The sequence below is a fragment of the Nansenia antarctica genome (assembly GCF_963989245.1).
Source record: "Nansenia antarctica genome assembly, chromosome: 6".
In the NCBI taxonomy this organism is placed as follows: Eukaryota; Metazoa; Chordata; class Actinopteri; order Argentiniformes; family Microstomatidae; genus Nansenia; species Nansenia antarctica.
This window is the reverse complement of record NC_137676.1, coordinates 45,776,845-45,798,734: the sequence shown is the minus strand read 5'-3', so window position 1 is coordinate 45,798,734 and position 21,890 is coordinate 45,776,845. Positions and strand designations below refer to the sequence as shown.

The window sequence follows — 21,890 nt, the reverse complement described above, 5'->3', positions numbered from 1 at the left end:
TCCATCTTTTCTTCTCCCTTCTCACCGTCACGAGCTCAAATGACACTTGTCGGCCGATCTAACTCTTAACACTCACTTACAGGACTTCTGACACCATGTCGTGTTATTCTATAAAACATACACGTGAGTCCTTCTGTATTTCAATGTAAGTGTCTTTATTTTAACTCGCTCTGTAAGCTCTACAATACCGGTCTCTTGTTGTCTCGTCGTAACCCGCCCACCTGACCTGGGGGGTATTCCATCAACGTCGCTAAAGGAAAATCCTGGCTTATTTTTGATAACTCTCGCGAGACCTATCAGAATATGCCTGGATATTTTTAAGAACTCTCGCGAGATTTATCAGACTAAACCTGGATTTTCCCTTTAGCGATGTTGATGGAATACCCCCCTGATGTCACTACGGTGGCCTGTACACAATAATACCACAGTTCACATTTAGACCAATCAGGAGCCCTTGTGTCACGTCGTCAACTGAATGTCATTAATCTGATTTTGGATCAGCGGTTAGAGAGAGATGGGCGTGGATTTAGGTGCACTTTTAGTCAACATCCATTATAGCGCTGATCTAGGATCAGATATATATATATTTTTAGAACTTTTTTTTTGTTGTTTTGTGGACTGAATCAATTCGTGGCGGAGGAAATTCATTCGTGGCGGCCCGCCACCAATAAATGCATGTAGAGGAAACACTGTATACTGTAGGTTGATTTTGTCATTTTAATAAGTAATGGTTTTACACAAAGTCATTGAGTTGTGCTTGTGACTTCTCATTTCAATATTTTCCTAATTTCTTTCTCCCTCAGTCTACTCTGACTTCAAAGACCTGATTGGCCAGATGCTAATGGAGGTTCTCATGATGCCCACCCAGTCGAGCGTCCACAACCCTTTTGCCAGCCTGACCGCCACGTCTCAGCCAATCGCCGCTGCCAAATCTCCAGACCACCACCTGACGCTGGTGCAGCCCTCCAGCCTGGGAAGCAGCCCCATGGCCCCCTGTGCAGGCTCGTTTGGGGCTAGTTCTCTGTCCAGGCAAGTCCCCCCAGCAGTACCCCCCCCCCCCCAAAGCTAGTGACTGGCCTTTGCATAGATGGTATCATTTGTATTCTGTTGAGATCTACAGAAGTGGAATAGTTCCCAGTCTTTCAATAAGTCATAGTACATTACTGTAAGGAGTTAAACTGCCACTGTTATGATGTCATTTCTGTTTTCTTGGTCTTTCTGTCTGTTTTACATGGTTGTTTTATCTCTGTCAAGTTGACGGAAATGCATTGAAGGAGATTGAGCTCATTTGCCATCCGCTTTGTTTCACAATGTTGTCCACAGCCTGTATGGGTGTAGTCCACACCCGATGGCTCTGAATGCAGCCAGGATGACCTCTCCGTCTCTTCCCATCCCACCCTCCACCCCCTCCACCCCACATCCAATGGTCATGGTGCCCCCCAGCCCCCCTTCCATGGCCAACCCCCCCAGGCTCTCTCTCAACACCCCCTCCGCCCCTTTGCCCATTTCCCAGCGTTACAGGCCCTATTCTGTCACCTCACCTTGGGGGTTCTCCACCCCCCCAGGGCCCAGCCCCAGAGGGGCTAGCCTCCCTGGGATTCCCCTAACCCCTGGCTCTGCTGGGCTCCCTGTCCCCCCCAATACCCCGGCCCCCCCACCCAGCCCTCAGTCGGCCCTTCTCAACTCCCCCAGACCTCGCCCTCCCACCTCCATGCCCCTCCCTCTGGTGCCCCCCTCGCCCAGAGCAACCACACGACGAGCTGCCCTCGCTGCCCGGATCCCATCTAGGTACCACCTCCACCACGTGTCTGACCATGCCTGACGTGCCAGCTACCTTACTAAAAACATTAACCTTTTGCCAATTGCCACCCACGACATAGTCTCCCCCCCTCTCCCGTGTGTGAATTCAAAAGCTTAGTTTGTTGTTGAATGAATTGAGATGTGAGAACATGCGTATCTAGTAGCTTTAAGTCAGTTGACAAATGTACAATCCCATGTGCATGCTGCATCACCATTTAACCTGTTGAATATGATCGTCAGTAGATATTTAGATAAGTGGTATTGAAATTAGGTATGCAGTGTTTCCCCTACCATTGCCTTGGGGGGGCGGGCCGCCCTCCCAACGGAACCCCCCGCCCCCCCAAGAAAGAGGAATTATTACGGACGTAGACACCAAACATCTGACAAGCAGGCTAAAATATCCACGTTTTTTTAACGCACCCAACCCGAATCTGGCGAGTGGCAAGCCCATAGACTCGTTGGGAACGTTAGTCCGCCGTAGTCTCGCATAGCCAGACCTATCTCCACACTTCGCGCTGTGCCAGCGCTGGAGAATAATACAAGTGTGCGCGCGAGACTCGAGAGTTTTTGCCGGCTGTGATGTCTGCAGATTGAAAGTAAGCAAGTTCAAACGTTAGCAAATATAATTGCTGAGTGTTCTGACAGAGAAAGTTGGTTAAAATTGGTCGTTATTATCGTGACTAGAAAGTGTCTGACTATAGTTCCATAGTGTAAATAGTGTCAAAGAACTAGCTAGCTAGCGTGCTCAGAGGTGATGAGATGAGCTAGTCTCCTTGCACACTTGCCAGCTAAAGAGCTAACTGGAGGCACTTTATTATTTTACTTAAAGTAGATATACTATCTTTCTTATTCTGCTAGAGTTGGGCTTCATGGTAATACCATAATGGCATATTTACAGTACATGGACAGTTGATTGAAGCATTGGAAATGTCTGTTTTTTATAGTTGGACATATGATTTTTTTTCAGGTGAGAGAGTAAAGTCAAAATGACATTATCTGACTGGATTGCCCACAGCAGATTATAAATACTCTGGCTGTTTTGTTTACCTTTTGGTTGACAGCAAAAGGGAGAGAGGAGGATAGGGAGGGAGAGAAGGAGAGAGAGCAGGATGGTGTCGGCTCGGCACACCAGAGAGAGAGAGAGAGAGCAAGAACCAGGTGAGAAAGTGGACAGGTAGTCAAGACCACATAAGTAAGTAGCCTTGAGAACCGATGGTTCTGGAGCCTAATGGCCCATAGGGCAGGAGCCTATCTCCTGTTTCCGTAGCGTGAGGCGGCTTAATGTACAAGTACACCCCTGGCCATGACGCTGGTATGAGGCAGGGTCTTACCCCCTGGGGGGGGGGGGGGGGGGGGGGGGTCCATGCCACGGTCCATGCCACCCCCCCAAGGCAGCAAACCTAGGGGAAACACTGGGTATGATAAAGATTTGTGCTCTGAATATAAGTGTGTGATGTAGCAATAGCAGATGTGCTTATTTATTGCAAAAAAGATAAGCCATGGCCTATTTGCTAATTCTAAATTCTGATCCATAACAAAGGCAAAGCCAAGTCAGCTTTAGAGAAAATAAGCCGTCATGGAGAAACAAGAGACTTTTGCTTGCCAATGCATTGCTTGTCTGGCATGGTTTTGCTCAAATGTGTAGCTTTGGTATTCATTTAAGACTGGTTAAGATGATCAATACAAATGTACAGAGTACTAGTCAGGTGTTGAAATCACTTTTGGGTAAGCTAATGTTAAAGAGCAGGTGAGATACTGTGTGTGTCATTCCTGCATCCTGTCCTCAGTGCTTCCTTCTTTCTTATCCATCCTCTCCTGACCTGTGTGTGTGTCCATTCTTCATCTCAGTCTTCATGTTCTTCCATCTCTCTTCTGTCTCCCCATGGCTACACCCCATCCCCCTCCACCTCCTCCTCCTCCACCTCCTCCTCTATCCCTCGCTCTCGCTCTTCACACCAGCCCCCTATCCCTCCTGTTCTACGCTCTCTCTGACATGTCTCAGGACAGCAGCGATGAAGAGCCTGAGGAGGAGGAGGAGGATTTTGCGCGGGTTCAGTTTGGGTCCAGGTATACACCGCTGCTGCACGGTGTGTGTGTGTGTGTTCAGTAGTGGAGCGCATGCTTCAGCGTGCCCAGCACCCTGCTAGCCACTAACAGCAGTGTGTTCACCACTGCGGCTCTGCACAAGTCAGGAGCAGGCTATGGTAGCTGCTGGAGCCTCCTCTCAACCATGAGCATGTAGACTACTTTAGCACAGATTGAGGCAGGGTTCTTTGATTTGTGGAACTGGTGACCTGTTGTCCTGAGGTGCAGAACATTTCCAACAATTTTCGAAAATTGCTGCTACTAGCAGCAGGATATCTGGTACTCTCCTAAAAGGATCCCTGAGCTCAAAAATAAATAAAAAATCACCAGAATTATTTTGGGCTAGGTTTACTTTGTCAATGTAAACAAAGTAAGGGGTAGTGGTGGTCTAGTGGATAGTGAGTTGGACTTAGTGAGTTGGACTTAGTGAGTTGGACTTGGGATCGGAAGGTTGTGAGTTCAAATCCCGCCTGAAGCCACACCACTACTAGTGTGCCCTTGGGTAAGGCACTTAGCCCTCAGTTACTCCAGGGGGAATGTCCCTGTAATTCGTAATTGTAAGTCGCTTTGGATAAAAGCGTCTGCTAAATGGCAAAATTATTAATAAAAAATGCAATGTAATTTCACAGTGTATTAGGGTTGTAATTGTAGCTCAGATAGCCAATTGCTTCAGCATCCAGATAAGATCATTATAGAGTATGTGGAAGAGGCCTAGAGAGAATTATGTTTTGCTCTGGAGTGTTAAATTAGACAATGCATGGAGCCAAAATGCTAAGATAAAACTTAAAACTGATGAGTTTGACCATGTTCTTAGATAGTGTGTATTGCAAATAATGCTTGATGCAGCTCAGATAAAGGATCCACTGAATTAAGAGTTGCATTTTTCACTTGTTAGACATAAGTCTAGGATAAATCTTTCTTTGCCTATTATGCAGTTGTTTTCTACAAATGTAAGTGGTCTCAGGCAGAAGACTTATCCTCAGTATTTTAGTGTGATCTGTGGAAAGATAACCCAACTAACGGTCCAGCCTGATGTTTGCAGTGGTGTGGAGCCACTCACAGGTGACATGTCTGTCTTGGGAAACAGACCACTAACCAGGCATTAAACCTCAGTCAACTCTTGGGTGTGGCTGGGAACAACCACTCCTGCTTTAAACAATTGCTTCTCAAACAGCCATTGAATTACATTTTGCAGATGAATTAGATCATATGTTAGAGACCGGTTTGAGTCTGACTCAGGTTTCTAAAGTACAATGTGCATAAATATTACCTCAGTTGCCATTATTGTCGCTAAAGCTAACAACATTTCTTTCAGGTGAACTGGATGACTTGCTTATTCACTGCTCTTCTCTAAGGAGTTTCTCACAGTGACCCGGTTCTGCTCTCCTGTTGTCTTGTTATTTTTAATAACCCCCCTCCTCCTCCCTCCCTCTCCCTCTCTGTGTAGTCTGGGTGCATCTGGAGGGGGGATGTCCTCGGACTCAGGCGGCGATCGCTTCACCATTGAAGCGTGCAAAGAGACAGAGATGCTGAACTACCTCATTGAGCGCTTTGACAGTGTTGGCATGGAGGAGAGAAAGGCTCCTAAGGTAGCGACTACAACTAACAACAAGTGTCTCCTGACTGGAGATTGGTCTGTGATCCACTTATTAGAAAGCTTTTTTGTAAGGGCAGAAAAAGTTCTTGTTGTTCGATAGTTGCTAGGCATTGCCACCGTTAGGCACTTATTAGATAATGTGCTGATATCAGCAATGTGTTTATAACTAGTATTTTTAGGTACCTTTGGACCTTGCCTAATGTGAGATATAGGGACGTAGCAAACTTTCTTTTTGAGAGTAAAGCAAAGGGAAATTGGACACATACGCACTCTCCTGTGAGAGCAGCTGGCTGCGATATGGCTTGAAAATGAGACACAGTACCGCTCCTCTAAGACCAAATGATTCAGCAGAATTCTGGAGAGGGTCACTTTGACATTGTCAGCCTTGATGGTATCTTTACTATACCTTTCTGCTTTTCTCTCTCTCTCTCTCTTCCTCTTTCAGATTTGCAGCCACCCCAGTGTCAGCCAGCTCCTCAGCAACATACGTTCTCAATGTATTTCCCATGCTGCCCTGGTCCTCCAAGGGACTCTCACACAGCCCAGGTCAGCCAATCACCATGATTACCATCACCATGGCTGCAGTCTTTATGTCCATCATAGTCTTTTTGTCATTCTTTGTTTTGTTCTTTTGTCTGTTTTCTCTGTGTCTTCATAGGTAGGAGTCACCATAGCAACTGTAACTCTCTTTCTCCTTGGGTCCACATATTTTGCTATTTAATTCACACCATGAGTGCTATGCACTCAAGCATCTGTTATCATGCTGTGTACTATTAAGCATTTCTGTTTCAGCGTCCTGTAGACCTGTTATAGCATTGAAATAGCATTGGCTACAATTGACCACAGTACAAGTTACCTGTACCAGGCTAAAGGTGTCCTCTGAATTTGTGTGTCTAATTTGTGAGTTAAACATTTATTCTCTGTGCCCGGTCACGCAGGAGCCCTCTGCAGCAGTCCCTGCTGGTGCCCTACATGCTGTGCCGGAACCTTCCGTACGGCTTCATCCAGGAGTTGGCCCGCATCACCCACCAGGAGGAGGAAGTCTTCAGACAGGTGGGAGAGATGAGGGGAGGAAAAGCTTTCAAAAAACGTGAAAACAAAGATGGAAATGTCCTCATTTCCCCCAATTCCTAATTAAATTATAATTTTGAACTTTGATTTGGCATATCCTGTACACTTCCTGCTGTTTGATTGTGACTTGACCCTCATTGATGTGTTTTAATATTTTGTCCAATAATACCCCTCCCTCCTTGCTCATCTTGTGTGTTTCAGATCTTCGTCCCCATCCTACAAGGCCTGGCATTGGCTGTGAAAGAATGTTCCTTCGACAGTGACAACTTCAAATTTCCCCTAATGGTAAGGCAAGATATGTTCAGGTCTGACACGGCAGGTGATGAGCAATGTGTCCGTGGTCTGGACATGCTTAATGTGGTCTTTTAGATGCTGGCTAGCAGCCAGTGAGAGGCTGTCTGTTTAACTGATAGTGGGCAGCTCTGGACATGTGTAATGGATTGTGCCCAGGTGCCTATTGTTGTCTGGAGATAGTTGTGAGGTTGAATTTCTGCTAGTGGGATGAGCCTTAAACCCACGTACTGCCTGAATACATCACATTTTCTATTTTCTGAAGAAACAACAAAATAATTTTGTTTCGTTAGGCTATGTCTGATGGTTGTGTTTGTTTGTATGTTAATTTTTCCACAGGCATTAGCTGAGCTCTGTGAAATCAAGTTTGGAAAGACTCACCCCATGTGCTATTTGGTGAGTGTGCCTGAAGAGATGTATCTTGATCCTATTTCCCCCTGAAACTATAACTTGTATTACACAGACACTCCAGTCTGAGTCATATTATAAAGTAATAAATGTTTCTCTCTTCAAACCAATAACAACAAAATAACAGTCTTTATTTTGAAATACACATAAGTAGATTAATAAATAGATATTGCCCTATAGAAGAAGTAGTTATTTTGTAGCAATGTCTTAATATCTGAAGCTTCCTGTTAGATATTGGCTATCCAACTTCACAGCAGCAGTGAGGAATGTGGTCTGGTTATTTTATTCATAACTCTCCTCGCTCGCACAATCCCCATATGAATGAATAGGAAGTATGCGTATATTTACAAAAGTATGATCTTGGCTGTGTGAAATGATGAATCCTATAAACCTGTAATAGTTTGGGTTATCGTCTCTGCTTTTGCCAGAGTTAGACAACAGCTGTTTCCACAGTAAACCGAATCACAGTGTTTTAAATCGTCAATGGTATTGGACAAAACCGTACATTTCACGTTGGTTATTATTTCCTATGCCATGTTGGTGTATATTTCCTCTAGCATGTACAGCAGTATACCCTTGTTACCTAATGCTCACCATCCCCTTTGTATGCCGTTTAATATGTCCTCTGTGTTCCTGGTTTATGTCCAGATGACGTCCCTGCCCTTGTGGTGTCCTAAGGCTCTGAGCCCAGGGACAGGCAGAGAGGTCCAGAGACTGTCCTACCTGGGAGCCTTCTTCAGCCTCTCTGTCTTCGCAGAGGATGACGTGAGTCTCAGTACCGTCATTACACCAATACACACCATTGAACAGTTTGTAAGACAGTTTCTAGTGATTTGGCCAATAGAAGATACCAGTGTTTCAGTGGGGTTTGAAACTTTGGCCCTTGGAACATATTTATTGACCTGGTTAGGAAGATCCAATCAAGTGTTTGTGCTTTGTTCTTTATTGGTCTTTCCCTCGTCAGACCAAAGTGGGGGATAAGTACTTCTCAGGCCCTGCCATCACCATGGAGAACACTCGTGTAGTAAGCCAATCCCTGCAGCACTACCTGGAGTCGGCAAGGGTAGGTTTTCCGTCACCATGGTCTATCATGCCTTCTCATGGGTCCAAGTATTGGAATCATTCTTTGCATGATGACAGTAAACGTTGATCTCCTCCTCCATCAGGGTGACCTGTTTAAGATCCTTCACAATGTCCTACTGAATGGAGAGACAAGAGAGGCAGCTCTCAACTATATGGCAGCTTTGGTCAACCGCAATGTGAAGAAAGCCCAGATGCAGGTAAGAGGCCTATTCATTTCCTGTATTCATATGACTACATCTACATATGACTTGCAACTTACCACCTTTGAGGAACTATCCCTTAGATTCATCCTATTCCTCTTCCAGACGGATGACAAGCTGGTGTCCACGGACGGCTTCATGCTGAACTTCCTGTCGGTGCTGCAGCAACTGAGCATGAAGATCAAGCTAGAGACGGTGGACCCCTACTACATCTTCCACCCAAGCTGCCGCCTCCACGTCAGCCCAGAGGAGACCCGCCTTAAGGCCACCATGGAGGAGGTCAAGAGCTGGCTGGCCAAGATGCGTGAGTGGGCGACCCTGTCCGAATCAGAATCAGAATCAGAGACTTTTATTGCCATGACATGTAAACATGTTAGGAATTTGGTTTGGTACCATGGAGCACGGTTTACAGCAGGACAGGTGCAAGACAGGACAAGACAGTGCAAACCAACATCAAAGTGCAAGAGTCATAATTAATATAAATATAAAGTGCAGAGATCAAGTGTTCAAGTGTTCATATCCAGACAGACCAAAGCTCTCTGGGTGGGGGTGGAGGGAGGGTAGATAGATAGGGGTCAGGTCAGGGGGGAGGGAGGGGGGGGGGGGGGGGGGGGCAGCGGCATTTAGGAGCCGGATGGCTGTGGGGAAAAAGCTGTTTGTGTGTCGGGCCTTCACAGTATTTAGGGACCGCACCCTCCTGCCTGAGGGGAGCGGGGCGAAGAGACCGTGTCCTGGGTGTGCGGGGTCAGCCATGATCTTCCTGGCCCTCCCCAAAGCCCTACTTTTAAACAGGGCCTCAAGGGGGGGGCAAAGGGCAGCCAATCACCCTCTCCGCCGAGCGTATCACCCGCTGCAGCTTGGCCTTGTCCTTGGCCGCTGCAGCGGGGAACCAGATGATGATGGCGGAGGTGACGATGGACTCAATGATGGCCGTGTAGAAGTTCACCAGCGTGGTCTTAGGAAGGTGGAATTTCCTGAGCTGCCTCAGGAAAAACAGTCTCTTCTGGGCCTTTTTTGTGAGGGCGTCGATGTGGGGCCCCCACTTCAGGTCCCGAGAGACTGTCACCCCAAGGAAGCGGCATGACTCCACTGTGGTGACTGGTAGGGGTGGGCATCGATGATCGATGATCGATTAATTGATCGATAAGGTCTTCGATCACAAAATATTTTGCTCGATAATCGTTAATATTATTATTATTATTATTATTATTTTATTTTTTATAATAATAATAATAATGGAAATTAGTTTGTCCACGTTATGTGTGAGAAATGAACTTTGCATTTGCCTTCGCATTGAATTTCACAACGCAGTACGGCATGACGGAAGTTCCCGTACGTTAGTGTAACCTGACCTCCAGTAATAGGTGCGCGATCTCCACTACTTCCTGAAAGGCACCTTGCATGTTCAATTGATTAATCAGCTGTGCGGTAAAACACACACTGCTTGGAAAATGGCGAAGCGAGCGAAACGAAGCTTGGTGTGGGAGCATTTTGATCTGAAAGGCGACCTCGTTCATTGCAAACACTGCGCAGTGACCTATAAATATAATACGACGACGACCCCGATGAAATACCACCTGCAAGCCGCACACCCGACCCTGACTGCTCCTTCGCTATCGCTACCTTGTACTTCTCAGCCCTCCATCATGCCTCATCTTATACGCGGGAAGTGTGATGCACAACGAGAAGAGAAAATAACGATGGCCATCTGCAAATTAATTGAAACAGATATTCTGCCGCTCAGTTTTGTCGAGGGTATAGGATTTCGTGCGCTGATGCAAATAGTCGAGCCAGCATATCCTGTTCCATCGCGACGTTCTATAACCAGGCGCATCGAAATGCGCTACCAGGAGTCGAAGCAGCACCTGCTAAAGAAGCTAGCAGTAGATAGCAACATGGTTGCCATAACTACCGATTGCTGGACGGCACTCAATACAGAGAGTTACATAACGATCACTGCTCACTTCATCGGAGAAGACTGGCAAATTGGCTCAGCCGTCCTGGTCACTGAAAGTCTGCCCAGTCGCCACACAGCTGACGTCCTAGCTGAGAAGCTAAATTACTCTGTAGCCCAGTGGAACATCGAAGGCCGCGTTATTGCATGCGTCCACGACAACGCAGCAAATATAGTTGCTGCCAACAGACCCGGCCGAGTCAACTGGATTTCCGTAGCATGCTTCGCCCACACCCTCCAGCTAGCAATACATGATGGTTTTAATTTGCACTGTACTTGTATCGTGTCATCTCTGCCGCTGCCAAACTCGTGAGCCACTTCAACCACAGTACTGTGGCGACCAAAGCACTCCAGAAGAAACAGGAGCAGATGGGCCTTCCAGCACATAAGCTTATACAATCGTGTAAAACCCGATGGAACAGCGTATGCGACATGTTCGACCGACTCAAGGAGCAGCGATGGGCTGTTGCAGCTGTCCTGTCAGATCGCACGGTGACCAAGCTACAGGACGGCAGGGTCCTGGAGCTGAAGGATGAGTATTGGCAACTGATGGAGGAAACGCAGCCCGTGCTGAAGGCCCTGAAGACTGCAACCACGGTCATGTCTGGCGAGAAGGAGGTCTCCATTTCCAACACGTATCCAGTCACTTACAGGTATTAAATATATTTTTATCTCCCTTCCTAATTTTGTAACTTAGGCTACTACTATGTAACTTTTATCTAGTTTTATATAAAGCATTTATTTGAATTACCTTGTGTATGAAATGCTTTAAAAACAAACAGTATTTTACCACTTTAAAAATAAACATGTCTTGCCTAATGTTACAGCCTCCTCAACACCCATCTCCTGCGTAATGAAAATGACGGGGCCAGATGCGCTGAATTCAAGGCCAAAGTGCGGTCTTCCCTCAGCCACCGAATGAAGGTATGTGTTAGGTAGGGTTAAAAATTGTAGGCCTTTTCCTGAATCAGTACAGCGTTGCCATTTTTTCTGATTTGCCAATTGATTATTCTTTTTCATTATTTATTCAGGTCGAATCTGAGGAGTTGGTGTCATCCGCACCCATCATCTCATCAATGTTGGATCCACGTTATAAACACCTGCCCTTTCTTACGGATGCACAGAGAGAGGCCGCAAAGAACAAACTGCTCGAACTTGGACAGTCAGTGGAGATGGAAGGCCCTATCCCACTGGCTGGAGGAGATGAGGCCATGCCGCCCGACTCTGAGGAGGACGAAGGAGCCCCAGCAGGAGCACCTGCTCCGGTCAGCGCCATGGCACAGCTCCTCGGGGAGCAATACGCAGCAGGCGCTGCTGCTGACATCCCCATCGAAACCGAAGTTTGCACCTTTCTGAGGGAGCCTTCTGCGGGCCTGAACTGCGACCCAACTGACTGGTGGAAATTAAACGAAAGAAGGTTTCCTCGGTTGGCCAAATTAGCGTGGACCTACCTCTGCATCCCCGCAACCTCGGTGCCTTCGGAGCGAGTGTTTTCTGCGGCTGGCCTAACTGTCACCAGATTGCGTTCGCGTCTCACCCCTGAACATGTTAACATGATCATCTTTTTGAACAAGAACCAGTAGGCCTGCCGCCTACAGTCTCTCGCTGGAGTTTAAATTTAAGTTAAGTTGGACGCTCTTAAGGACAGTAACGTTTTCAGTCATCCTCCTATTTGTGAGTAACTGTTTTTTTACTGCTCCTATGGTGAGTTACTTATTTTCTATATTTTTATTTATAATGTAAAATGTGTTTTTAAGTTAAACAATTTAGGCTACTCAGTACTCACTGCCTTGTTTAAGAGGATTGTTATCTGACTGTAGTGTCTAGTTAATGTGAATGAATGAATGTGTGCATTGTGCAATTCTGCAATAGCAACACAAATAAAGTTTTTCCCCCAAGGAAAACATGTTTGTTATTTCTGCCCTATTTATTTTATTAATTTCTTTAATGAAAAAAAACCTTATTGATTAATCGATAATTGATCGTTAATTCGTTACGATTATCGAACAAAAATGTTGATCGTTTGCCCACCCCTAGTGACTGGAGTGCCTCCCAGTATGATTGGAGAGGGAGGGGGTGGGTTCCTCCTGAAGTCCACTATCAGCTCCACTGTCTTAAGAGCATTTAGCTCTAGGTTGTTCCGGGTGCACCAGGAGACCACCAAGTCAATCTCGCTCCTGTAAGCAGATTCATCCCCCCTGGAGATGAGCCCTACCAGGGTGGTATCGTCCGCGAACTTGAGGAGCTTGACCGACTGGTGGCTGGAGGTACAGCAGTTGGTGTAGAGGGAAAACAGGAGGGGAGACAGGACGCAGCCCTGCGGGGAACCGGTGCTGATGGTCCTCAGCTCAGAGATGGACTTCCCGAGCTTCACCCGCTGGGTCCTGTTGGACAGAAAGTTCGTGATCCACCTGCAGGTGTAGTCAGGCACCTGCAGTGCAGAGAGCCCACACTCCAGTATGGGTGGCAAGATGGTGTTGAATGCCGAACTGAAGTCAACGAACAGGATTCTGGCGTGGGTCCCGGCCGTGTCCAGATGTTCTAGGACATGGTGTAGGGCCATGTTGACCGCGTCCTCCACGGACCTGTTGGCTCTATACGCGAACTGCAGGGGGTCTAGGAGAGGGTCTGTGATGGACTTTAGGTGGGCAAGGACGAGGCGTTCAAAGACCTTCATGACTACAGAGGTCAGGGCAACGGGTCTGTAGTCATTCAGGCCTGTGATCCTCGACTTTTTGGGGACAGGGATAATGGTGGAGGCAGTGTTTCCTCCAGGAATTTTTACAATGGTGGCGGGTAGTGCTGACCGCGCGCGCGCAGCGATTTTTCGCGTGCACGCGCATGAAACGCGCACGCGCGCTCAAAACAACGACGTAATTTCAGCCAAAACTCAAGGATGGCCCAAAAAAATAAAATGTTTTCCTGTACTTCTCCCGTGTGTCTCTTATTGTCTGTGTCTGCATGTTTTTCCAGCATGTAATTCCGTTGTCAATAAAAACAAAAACACTGATCTGACGTTTTTTTTCACAACGTTATTACTTGTCACTTTAAGCCCAGGAGGGAGTTAGCGATTAGCGATGTTTAGCTTAGCTTAGTTTAACAGAAGTATCTTCACTTTTAACATGACTTCCCGTGGTCGTAGAGGGCTGGTCGACGGCTTAAAATGACCGTGTAGACCTTATCCAGCTATAGTCTTGTGTTTCTACCCCGGGCATAGCCGGTGTTATTCACGGACAAACACTCCTGTTAGAGTGGTTCTAGTACACTGGACATAGGTAACACATAGAGAGGCTTCTCCTCTCTCTCTCCATCCTACACTACACTACACTACGCATCCTATACTACACTACACTACGCTAGCTCGCGGTGTTCGGGTGACAGCCAGGGCGCGTTCGTAAATACGCTCTGGAAATCTGATCAGCACTCACGGAATGCCTCTTGTCCAATCAAATGACTTGGTCCCTTTATGACGTTGAACCCAGTGTGCGCTCCGGGGCTCTCAGAGCGAATTTACGAACGCAGCCTCAAGTTCAATACTCGCGACACACACGGACTGGTCCAGTTTCAGCGCTTGTGGGTGTGTCTAGCGCTGTGAAGGTCTGAAAAGCGGCCTAAATTTTTTTTTTTTTTTGGGTTGAGAAATCTGAATGGTGGCGGAGGAAATTCCATCGTGGCGGTCCGCCACGATGAAATGCATGTAGAGGAAACACTGAGTGTAGTATGTAGTGTGTAGTGTAGTATGTAGTGTGTAGTATGTAGTGTAGTGTGTAGTATGTAGTGTAGTATGTAGTGTAGTGTGTAGTGTAGTATGTAGTGTAGTGTGTAGTGTAGTATGTAGTATGTAGTGTAGTGTGTAGTGTAGTGTTTAGTGTGTAGTATGTAGTGTGTCACTACAGCAGGAAGACAGAACAGAACAGACACTGCAGATCCATATAAGAACTAGTCACATTCCTTTATTTGGCTTTTAGGTGAGTTGGAATATGAGACAGAAAGGTGAGTAGAGGCACATCCAGACATGCAGTTAAACACAGAACCATGTTAGAGAGACCAGGCTGGGAGAACATATATATATATATATAATACGGTCATATGATGTTATAGAGCAGAACAAATGGTTTGCTATAAACCCACCTCCACAATTTAGATGTGGAAATTGTGTGGAGATAAAGCAGCGTGGTCTGGTTACTGTGTAACCCATCTCCTAACCCATCTCAGCCTCTTTCCTTCTCAGGACAAACCCACTGAACAGTTTAAAGCTTTAGTATGAGAACACTCACCCAGGAGGAAAAGAACAGAAAAGTCATTAACATGAGAACATTGGGGGTTTTTCTCATCAATCAGTTTCTCCTTCTCTACTATTTTTTTCTTCTTTTTATATTTGGTGGAGCTGTCAGGGAAAAACCTTCCGCTGGGCAAAAGCTACCGGGGGTGCGGCCTAACGCGTCACGACCAGCTGGCACGCGCACGCGTCACGACCAGCTGGCGAGTGTTTTTGAAACCTCCGTTTTGGCCGCCATTAGCGAAAAGCTTTAATTTGCCTCTACAAGTGTTAATATGTCATTTTATGAAGTTTTAATATGTTTTCAGGCGAGAAAGTAACCATATATATCCACAAAATGTATCCGGTTTATCAAAATAACCCGTTTATATATGAAAACACATATAATGCTATCGCGTCTCCACAGGCTAAAGTACAACTACACTCATATCCTCAACTTATGTCCTAATCACACTACTGTCATACAAGTCGTACCTTCTCCTTGACATGGACATACACACCTGCTACCTTCTTTGAAAGAAATCGCGATTTATTCAGTGAAAACTTGTACACCATTCAACATAGCATAACAATAGCATAGCATTCGCGGACACAGTCAGGCAATAATACCTAGCACAACAATAGCATAGCATTCGCGGACACAGTAACATAGACAGATAGACAGCTAGACAGATAGACCGCTAGACAGATAGACAGCTAGACAACTAGACAACTAGACAGCTAGACAACTAGACAGCTAGACAGCTAAACAGCTAGACAGCTAGACAGATAGACAGCTAGACAACTAGACAGCTAGACAGATAGACAGCTAGACAACTAGACAGCTAAACAGCTAAACACCAAGACAGCTAGACAACTAGACAACTAGACAGCTAGACAACTAGACAACTAGACAACTAGACAGCTAGACAGCTAAACAGCTAGACAGCTAGACAGATAGACAGCTAGACAACTAGACAGCTAGACAGATAGACAGCTAGACAACTAGACAGCTAAACAGCTAAACACCAAGACAGCTAGACAGCTAGACAACTAGACAACTAGACAGCTAGACAACTAGACAACTAGACAGCTAGACAGCTAGACAACTAGACAACTAGACGACTAGACAGCTAGACAACTAGACAGCTAGACAGCTAGACAGATAGACAGCTAGACAGCTAAACAGCTAAACACCAAGACAGCTAGACAGCTAAACAGCTAAACAACTAGACAGCTAAACAGCTAAACACCAAGACAGCTAGACAGCTAGACAGCTAAACAGCTAGACAGCTAGTCAGCTAGACAGCTAAACAGCTAGACAGCTAGACAGCTAAACAGCTAGACAGCTAAACAGCTAGACAGCTAGACAGCTAAACAGCTAGACAGCTAAACAGCTAAACACCAAGACAGCTAGACAGCTAGACAACTAGACAACTAGACAGCTAGACAACTACACAACTAGACAGCTAGACAACTAGACAACTAGACAGCTAGACAACTAGACAACTAGACAGCTAGACAGCTAGACAGATAGACAGCTAGACAGCTAAACAGCTAAACACCAAGACAGCTAGACAGCTAAACAGCTAAACAGCTAAACAACTAGACAACTAGACAGCTAGACAGCTAAACAGCTAAACACCAAGAGCTAGCTGTCTAGTTGTCTAGCTGTCTAGCTGTCTAGCTGTTTAGCTGTCTAGCTGTTTAGCTGTCTAGTTGTCTAGTTGTCTAGCTGTCTTGGTGTTTAGCTGTCTAGCTGTCTAGTTGTCTAGCTGTCTTGGTGTTTAGCTGTTTAGCTGTCTAGCTGTCTATCTGTCTAGCTGTCTAGTTGTCTAGCTGTCTAGTTGTCTAGTTGTCTAGCTGTCTAGTTGTCTAGCTGTCTAGTTGTCTAGCTGTCTATCTGTCTAGCTGTCTAGTTGTCTAGCTGTCTATCTGTCTAGCTGTCTAGCTGTTTAGCTGTCTAGCTGTCTAGTTGTCTAGCTGTCTAGTTGTCTAGCTGTCTATCTGTCTAGCGGTCTAGCTGTCTATCTGTCTATGTTACTGTGTCCGCGAATGCTATGCTATTGTTGTGCTAGGTGCATTGCCTGACTGTGTCCGCGAATGCTATGCTATTGTTATGCTATGTTGAATGGTGTACTAGTTTTCACTGAATAAATCGCGATTTCTTTCAAAGAAGGTAGCAGGTGTGTATGTCCATGTCAAGGAGAAGGTACGACTTGTATGACAGTAGTGTGATTAGGACATAAGTTGAGGATATGAGTGTAGTTGTACTTTAGCCTGTGGAGACGCGATAGCATTATATGTTTTCATATATAAACGGGTTATTTTGATAAACCGGATACATTTTGTGAATATATATGGTTACTTTCTCGCCTGAAAACATATTAAAACTTCATAAAATGACATATTAACACTTGTAGAGGCAAATTAAAGCTTTTCGCTAATGGCGGCCAAAACGGAGGTTTCAAAAACACTCGCCAGCTGGTCGTGACGCGTGCGCGTGCCAGCTGGTCGTGACGCGTTAGGCCGCACCCCCGGTAGCTTTTGGCAAGCGGAAGGTTTTGGCCTGACAGAGCCTTTGGTTTGGAAAGCTTTGATACATTTAAAAGCTTTGATACGTTTGAAAGCTTTGATACTTTTAAAAGCTTTGATACGTTTAAAAGCTTTGATACGTTTGAAAGATTTGATACGTTTTAAAGCTTTGATACGTTTTAAAGCTTTGATACGTTTAAAAGCTTTGATACGTTTAAAAGCTTTGATACGCTTAAAAGCTTTGATACGTTTGAAAGCTTTGATACGTTTGAAAGCTTTGATACGTTTGAAAGCTTTGATACGTTTGAAAGCTTTGATACGTTTGAAAGCTTTGATACGTTTAAAAGCTTTGATACGCTTAAAAGCTTTGATACGTTTGAAAGCTTTGATACGTTTAAAAGCTTTGATACGTTTAAAAGCTTTGATACGTTTAAAAGCTTTGATACGTTTAAAAGCTCTTTCTTGGCCCACCTTGCCTAAAGACCGCTGTTCTGTTAAGTTTTCCTCTTATTACTAACAAACATCTTCACATAACGCTAACCCCAACCCTGACACTTCTACACAAAATAACTATTGGGAAATAAGGGGGAGGGGTGGAAAAAAAGCAATAATAATATCAACAACAGTGTTTCCTCCAGGAATTGTTACAATGGTGGCGGGTGGGCGTGACCGCGCGCGATTTTTTTCGCGTGCACGCGCATGAAACGCGCACGCGCGCTCAAAACAACGTTTTTTTTTTTTTTTTTTCTAATCACAGCCAAAACTAGAGGATGGCCAAAAAAAAGAAAAAATGAATATACAGAATATAAACTTGTGACTGACAGTCACATACACACACAAAGATCATCAGCTATAATATAATACGAAGTAGGCCTACATGAGCACAAAAGCGGCTAACGTTACTGATTAACTGTTTACTGTAGTGCAGAGAGATGGTAGTCGTAGGCGGCGTATCAAATGACAAAGCTAAACGTTTAATGAAGGACATGAACGATTGTCAACAACACACTCAAGCAGTAAATAGAACAGTCTAAACAACTTGGGTACTACGGACGGAACAATAGTCTCAACCTATAGTTCCGTGCGTGAATTATGTCAACCCACCACATTACAGAAGTAAAATCACAGTCAGATGGAGCATTCGGTAAACAGCTGAGTATCAGCTGAGTTAAAGAAAACAAACTCTTACCTTTGATGAGACCCACATGAGCCCTGTTTTCCCGTACTTCTCCCGTGTGTCTCTTATTGTCCAAATGTTCCCTGAATTTTAGCTGCATGTTTTTCCAGCATGTAATTCCGTTGTCAATAAAAAAATCGTCTCCCCTTCTTTTCCCTTGACAATACTGTGTCGTTGCTAAAGTGACGGCACATAAGAATCGTTTTTTGACTTGCAAATGTCTGCTAACGTAGCACTTGAAACTGGCGCCGTTCTCTGGACTGCAGCTGCTCCCGCGTTAGCATTAGCATCCATCTTTTCTTCTCCCTTCTCACCGTCACGAGCTCAAATGACACTTGTCGGCCGATCTAACTCTTAACACTCACTTACAGGACTTCTGACACCATGTCGTGTTATTCTATTAAACATACACGTGAGTCCTTCTGTATTTCAATGTAAGTGTCTTTATTTTAACTCGCTCTGTAAGCTCTACAATACCGGTCTCTTGTTGTCTCGTCGTAACCTGCCCACCTGACCTGGGGGGTATTCCATCAACGTCGCTAAAGGAAAATCCTGGCTTATTTTTGATAACTCTCGCGAGACCTATCAGAATATGCCTGGATATTTGTAAGAACTCTCGCGAGATTTATCAGACTAAACCTGGATTTTCCCTTTAGCGATGTTGATGGAATACCCCCCGGATGTCACTACGGTGGCCTGTACACAATAACAATAATACCACAGTTCACATTTAGACCAATCAGGAGCCCTTGTGTCACGTCGTCAACTGAATGTCATTAATCTGATTTTGGATCAGCGGTTAGAGAGAGATGGGCGTGGATTTAGGTGCACTTTTAGTCAACATCCATTATAGCGCTGATCTAGGATCAGATATATTTTAATCAGCTAAAATGTATTATTTATTTTTTTTGAGATTTTTTTTTTTTTTTTTTTTTTGTGTGACTGAATCAATTCGTGGCGGAGGAAATTCCATCGTGGCGGCCCGCCACCAATAAATGCATGTAGAGGAAACACTGGGAGGTCTTGAAGCAGGCTGGTACCTGACAGCACTCCAGGGAGGAGTTGAAGATGTTGCTGAACACAGGGGACAGCTGGTCAGCGCAGAACTTCAACATGGAGGGTGAGACAGCATCCGGACCGGCCGCCTTCCGGGGGTTCTGTCTCTTGAACAGGCGGTTCACCTCTCTCTCTGAGACAGAGAGGTGTGTGCGGGCAGAGGGGGTGGGGCTCAGGGGAGAGAAGGGAGGAGGAGGGGAGGTTGGGGAGAGGGGGGGGGAGGGGGGGCAGTAGTAGAGGGGGCAGACTGTGGGCGGGCAGAGGGGGTGGGGCTCAGGGGAGAGAAGGGAGGAGGAGGGGAGGTTGGGGAGAGGGGGGGGGGGGGCGGGGAGTGGGGGCAGTAGTAGAGGGGGCAGACTGTAGTTCGAATCTGCAGTAAAACTTGTTCAGTTCATTTGCAAGGAGAGTGCTTTCTGTGGTCTGAGGGGGTTTTGGTTTATAGTTGGTAATTTGTTTTAGACCCTTCCAGACAGAGGCAGCGTTGCCATCTGAGAATTGTTGTTGCAGTTTCTCAGAGTAGCGATGTTTTGCTTGCTTAACAGCTGCCTCAAACTTTTACCTGGCGTCTCTAAACCTGTTCTTGTCACCCCTCTGCCAGACATCCTCCTTCTCCAACCTCAGCCTTCTGAGCTGGGCTGTGAACCAGGGTTTGTCATTATTATAACTGACCCTGGTCCGAGTTGGAACACACACCTCCTCGCAGTAGCTGACGAATGACGTCACAGTGTCAGTGTACGCATCCAAGTCGTTACCGGCCTCAGCCCCCGCCCACTCCACATAGCCCTCGTCACAGCCAGCCGCTGGTTTTCTCCTTAGCCTCGCTGTCCCATGTTCTGAACGACTTAACTACAGGTTTTGACACTTTTAGTCTCTGCCTGTAGGATGGGATCAGATGGACAATGTCGTGGTCAGATTTGCCCAGCGCAGCTCGGGAGACAGCGTGGTAGGCGTTCTTGATGGTACAGTAGCAGTGGTCTAGCGTCCTCTCCCCCCGAGTGGGGCATTTGACCTGCTGCCGATATTTGGGCAGAGCCCGGCTCAGATTTGCTTTATTAAAATCCCCCAACACAATCCATAATATGCTCAGCTAATGCGCTCTGTGCCTCTTCGACAGCAGCGTCTGGTGGGATGTACACACAAGCAAGAATAAAAGCTGAACTCACGGGGCGAGTAAAACGGGCGACAGTTAATGATGATGAGTTCTAGGGCAGTCGAGCAGTGTTGTTTAATCACTGTCACGTCAGTACACCAGGACTCGTTAACGAAAAAACATACCCCACCTCCGCAGACTTTTCCGGACGAAAGTGTGTCCCTGTCGGCTCGGTACAGCTGGAAGCCCTCCAGTTGTACTGCTGCGTCTGGGACGTCCTCAGAGAGCCAGGTCTCCGTGATGGCATAAGCTGCTGAAGAGTTGTAGTCCTTGCTTTTCGCTACCAGGCACCGGAGTTCGTCCATTTTATTACATAAAGAGTTCACGTTGGCTAGAAATATCCCTGGGAGTGGAGTGCGGGAGCCGCGTCTTCTCAGTCTAGCGAGAGCCCCAGCTCTCTTCCCCCGCTGTCGTCTCAGCCACCTCACAGCCTGGGTGAAGATTGCGGTTCCTCGGATCAGGATATCCAGCACTTCCGTAGATCGGGTGAGAAAAATAGGAACAATGTCCAAGGGGGTGGAATCCCTGAGACATAAGAGTTCTTCTCTTGTATAAGAGATGTCACAGAACACAAATCCAGGCATACAGACACACCAAACAACACTCCATAGTACCACAGCTGCCATGGACGGCGCCATCTTGGACATCTTGGTCCAGTGTTTCCTCCAGGATTTTTGACATTAGTGGCGCGGTGTTGAGTTTTCGCGCATTTTTTTGGGTTGAGTTTGCGAGCATGAAACGTGCACTGGCGCTCAAAACAAAGACGTAATTTCACCAAACACTAGAGGGTGGCAACATTTTTTTTTTTTTTTAAATAGAGGTTAAGTCATTAAAGCCGAGCAGGTGATTTTATATAGAAGGTGATCAAATACCAAGATATCCTACAGCTGCAGCAGAACATGCGGAACGCGCATACAGCACTGAACATCGGTTACCGTATAATATACTGTACATGTGACTGACAGATACGGCCAAGACACTGACACATACAGAAAGATCATCAGCTCATCGAATATGAAGTACACGAGAGATAATCAGCTCATCGAATATGAAGTACACAAGAGTAGAGTACACATGGAACCGGGAACGCGCATACAGCACTGAACAACATCCGTAGAATATAAACTTGTGTGCCCCGCGGTGGTGTAGCGGTCTAAGCACTAGCCACTAGTGCAAGCTGCCCACCGGAGACTGGGATCGAATCCCAGCTCGCCAGATCCGGATA

At 46.1% G+C, this 21,890-nt stretch overlaps 1 protein-coding gene across 1 annotated transcript in view; it reads left to right on the top strand.

Moving 5' to 3' along the window:
* The window catches only part of ube4b (ubiquitination factor E4B, UFD2 homolog), a 50,180-nt gene that overhangs the window by 15,689 nt on the left and 12,601 nt on the right, over positions 1 to 21,890 (top strand). The window contains exons 6-15 of the mRNA XM_080535041.1: positions 804 to 1,029; positions 5,333 to 5,474; positions 5,928 to 6,028; positions 6,421 to 6,535; positions 6,755 to 6,838; positions 7,184 to 7,240; positions 7,901 to 8,017; positions 8,217 to 8,315; positions 8,419 to 8,532; positions 8,641 to 8,839. Of these exons, the coding sequence (XP_080391167.1) occupies positions 804 to 1,029; positions 5,333 to 5,474; positions 5,928 to 6,028; positions 6,421 to 6,535; positions 6,755 to 6,838; positions 7,184 to 7,240; positions 7,901 to 8,017; positions 8,217 to 8,315; positions 8,419 to 8,532; positions 8,641 to 8,839 (1,254 nt within the window). The remainder of the gene's footprint in view (positions 1 to 803; positions 1,030 to 5,332; positions 5,475 to 5,927; positions 6,029 to 6,420; positions 6,536 to 6,754; positions 6,839 to 7,183; positions 7,241 to 7,900; positions 8,018 to 8,216; positions 8,316 to 8,418; positions 8,533 to 8,640; positions 8,840 to 21,890) is intronic.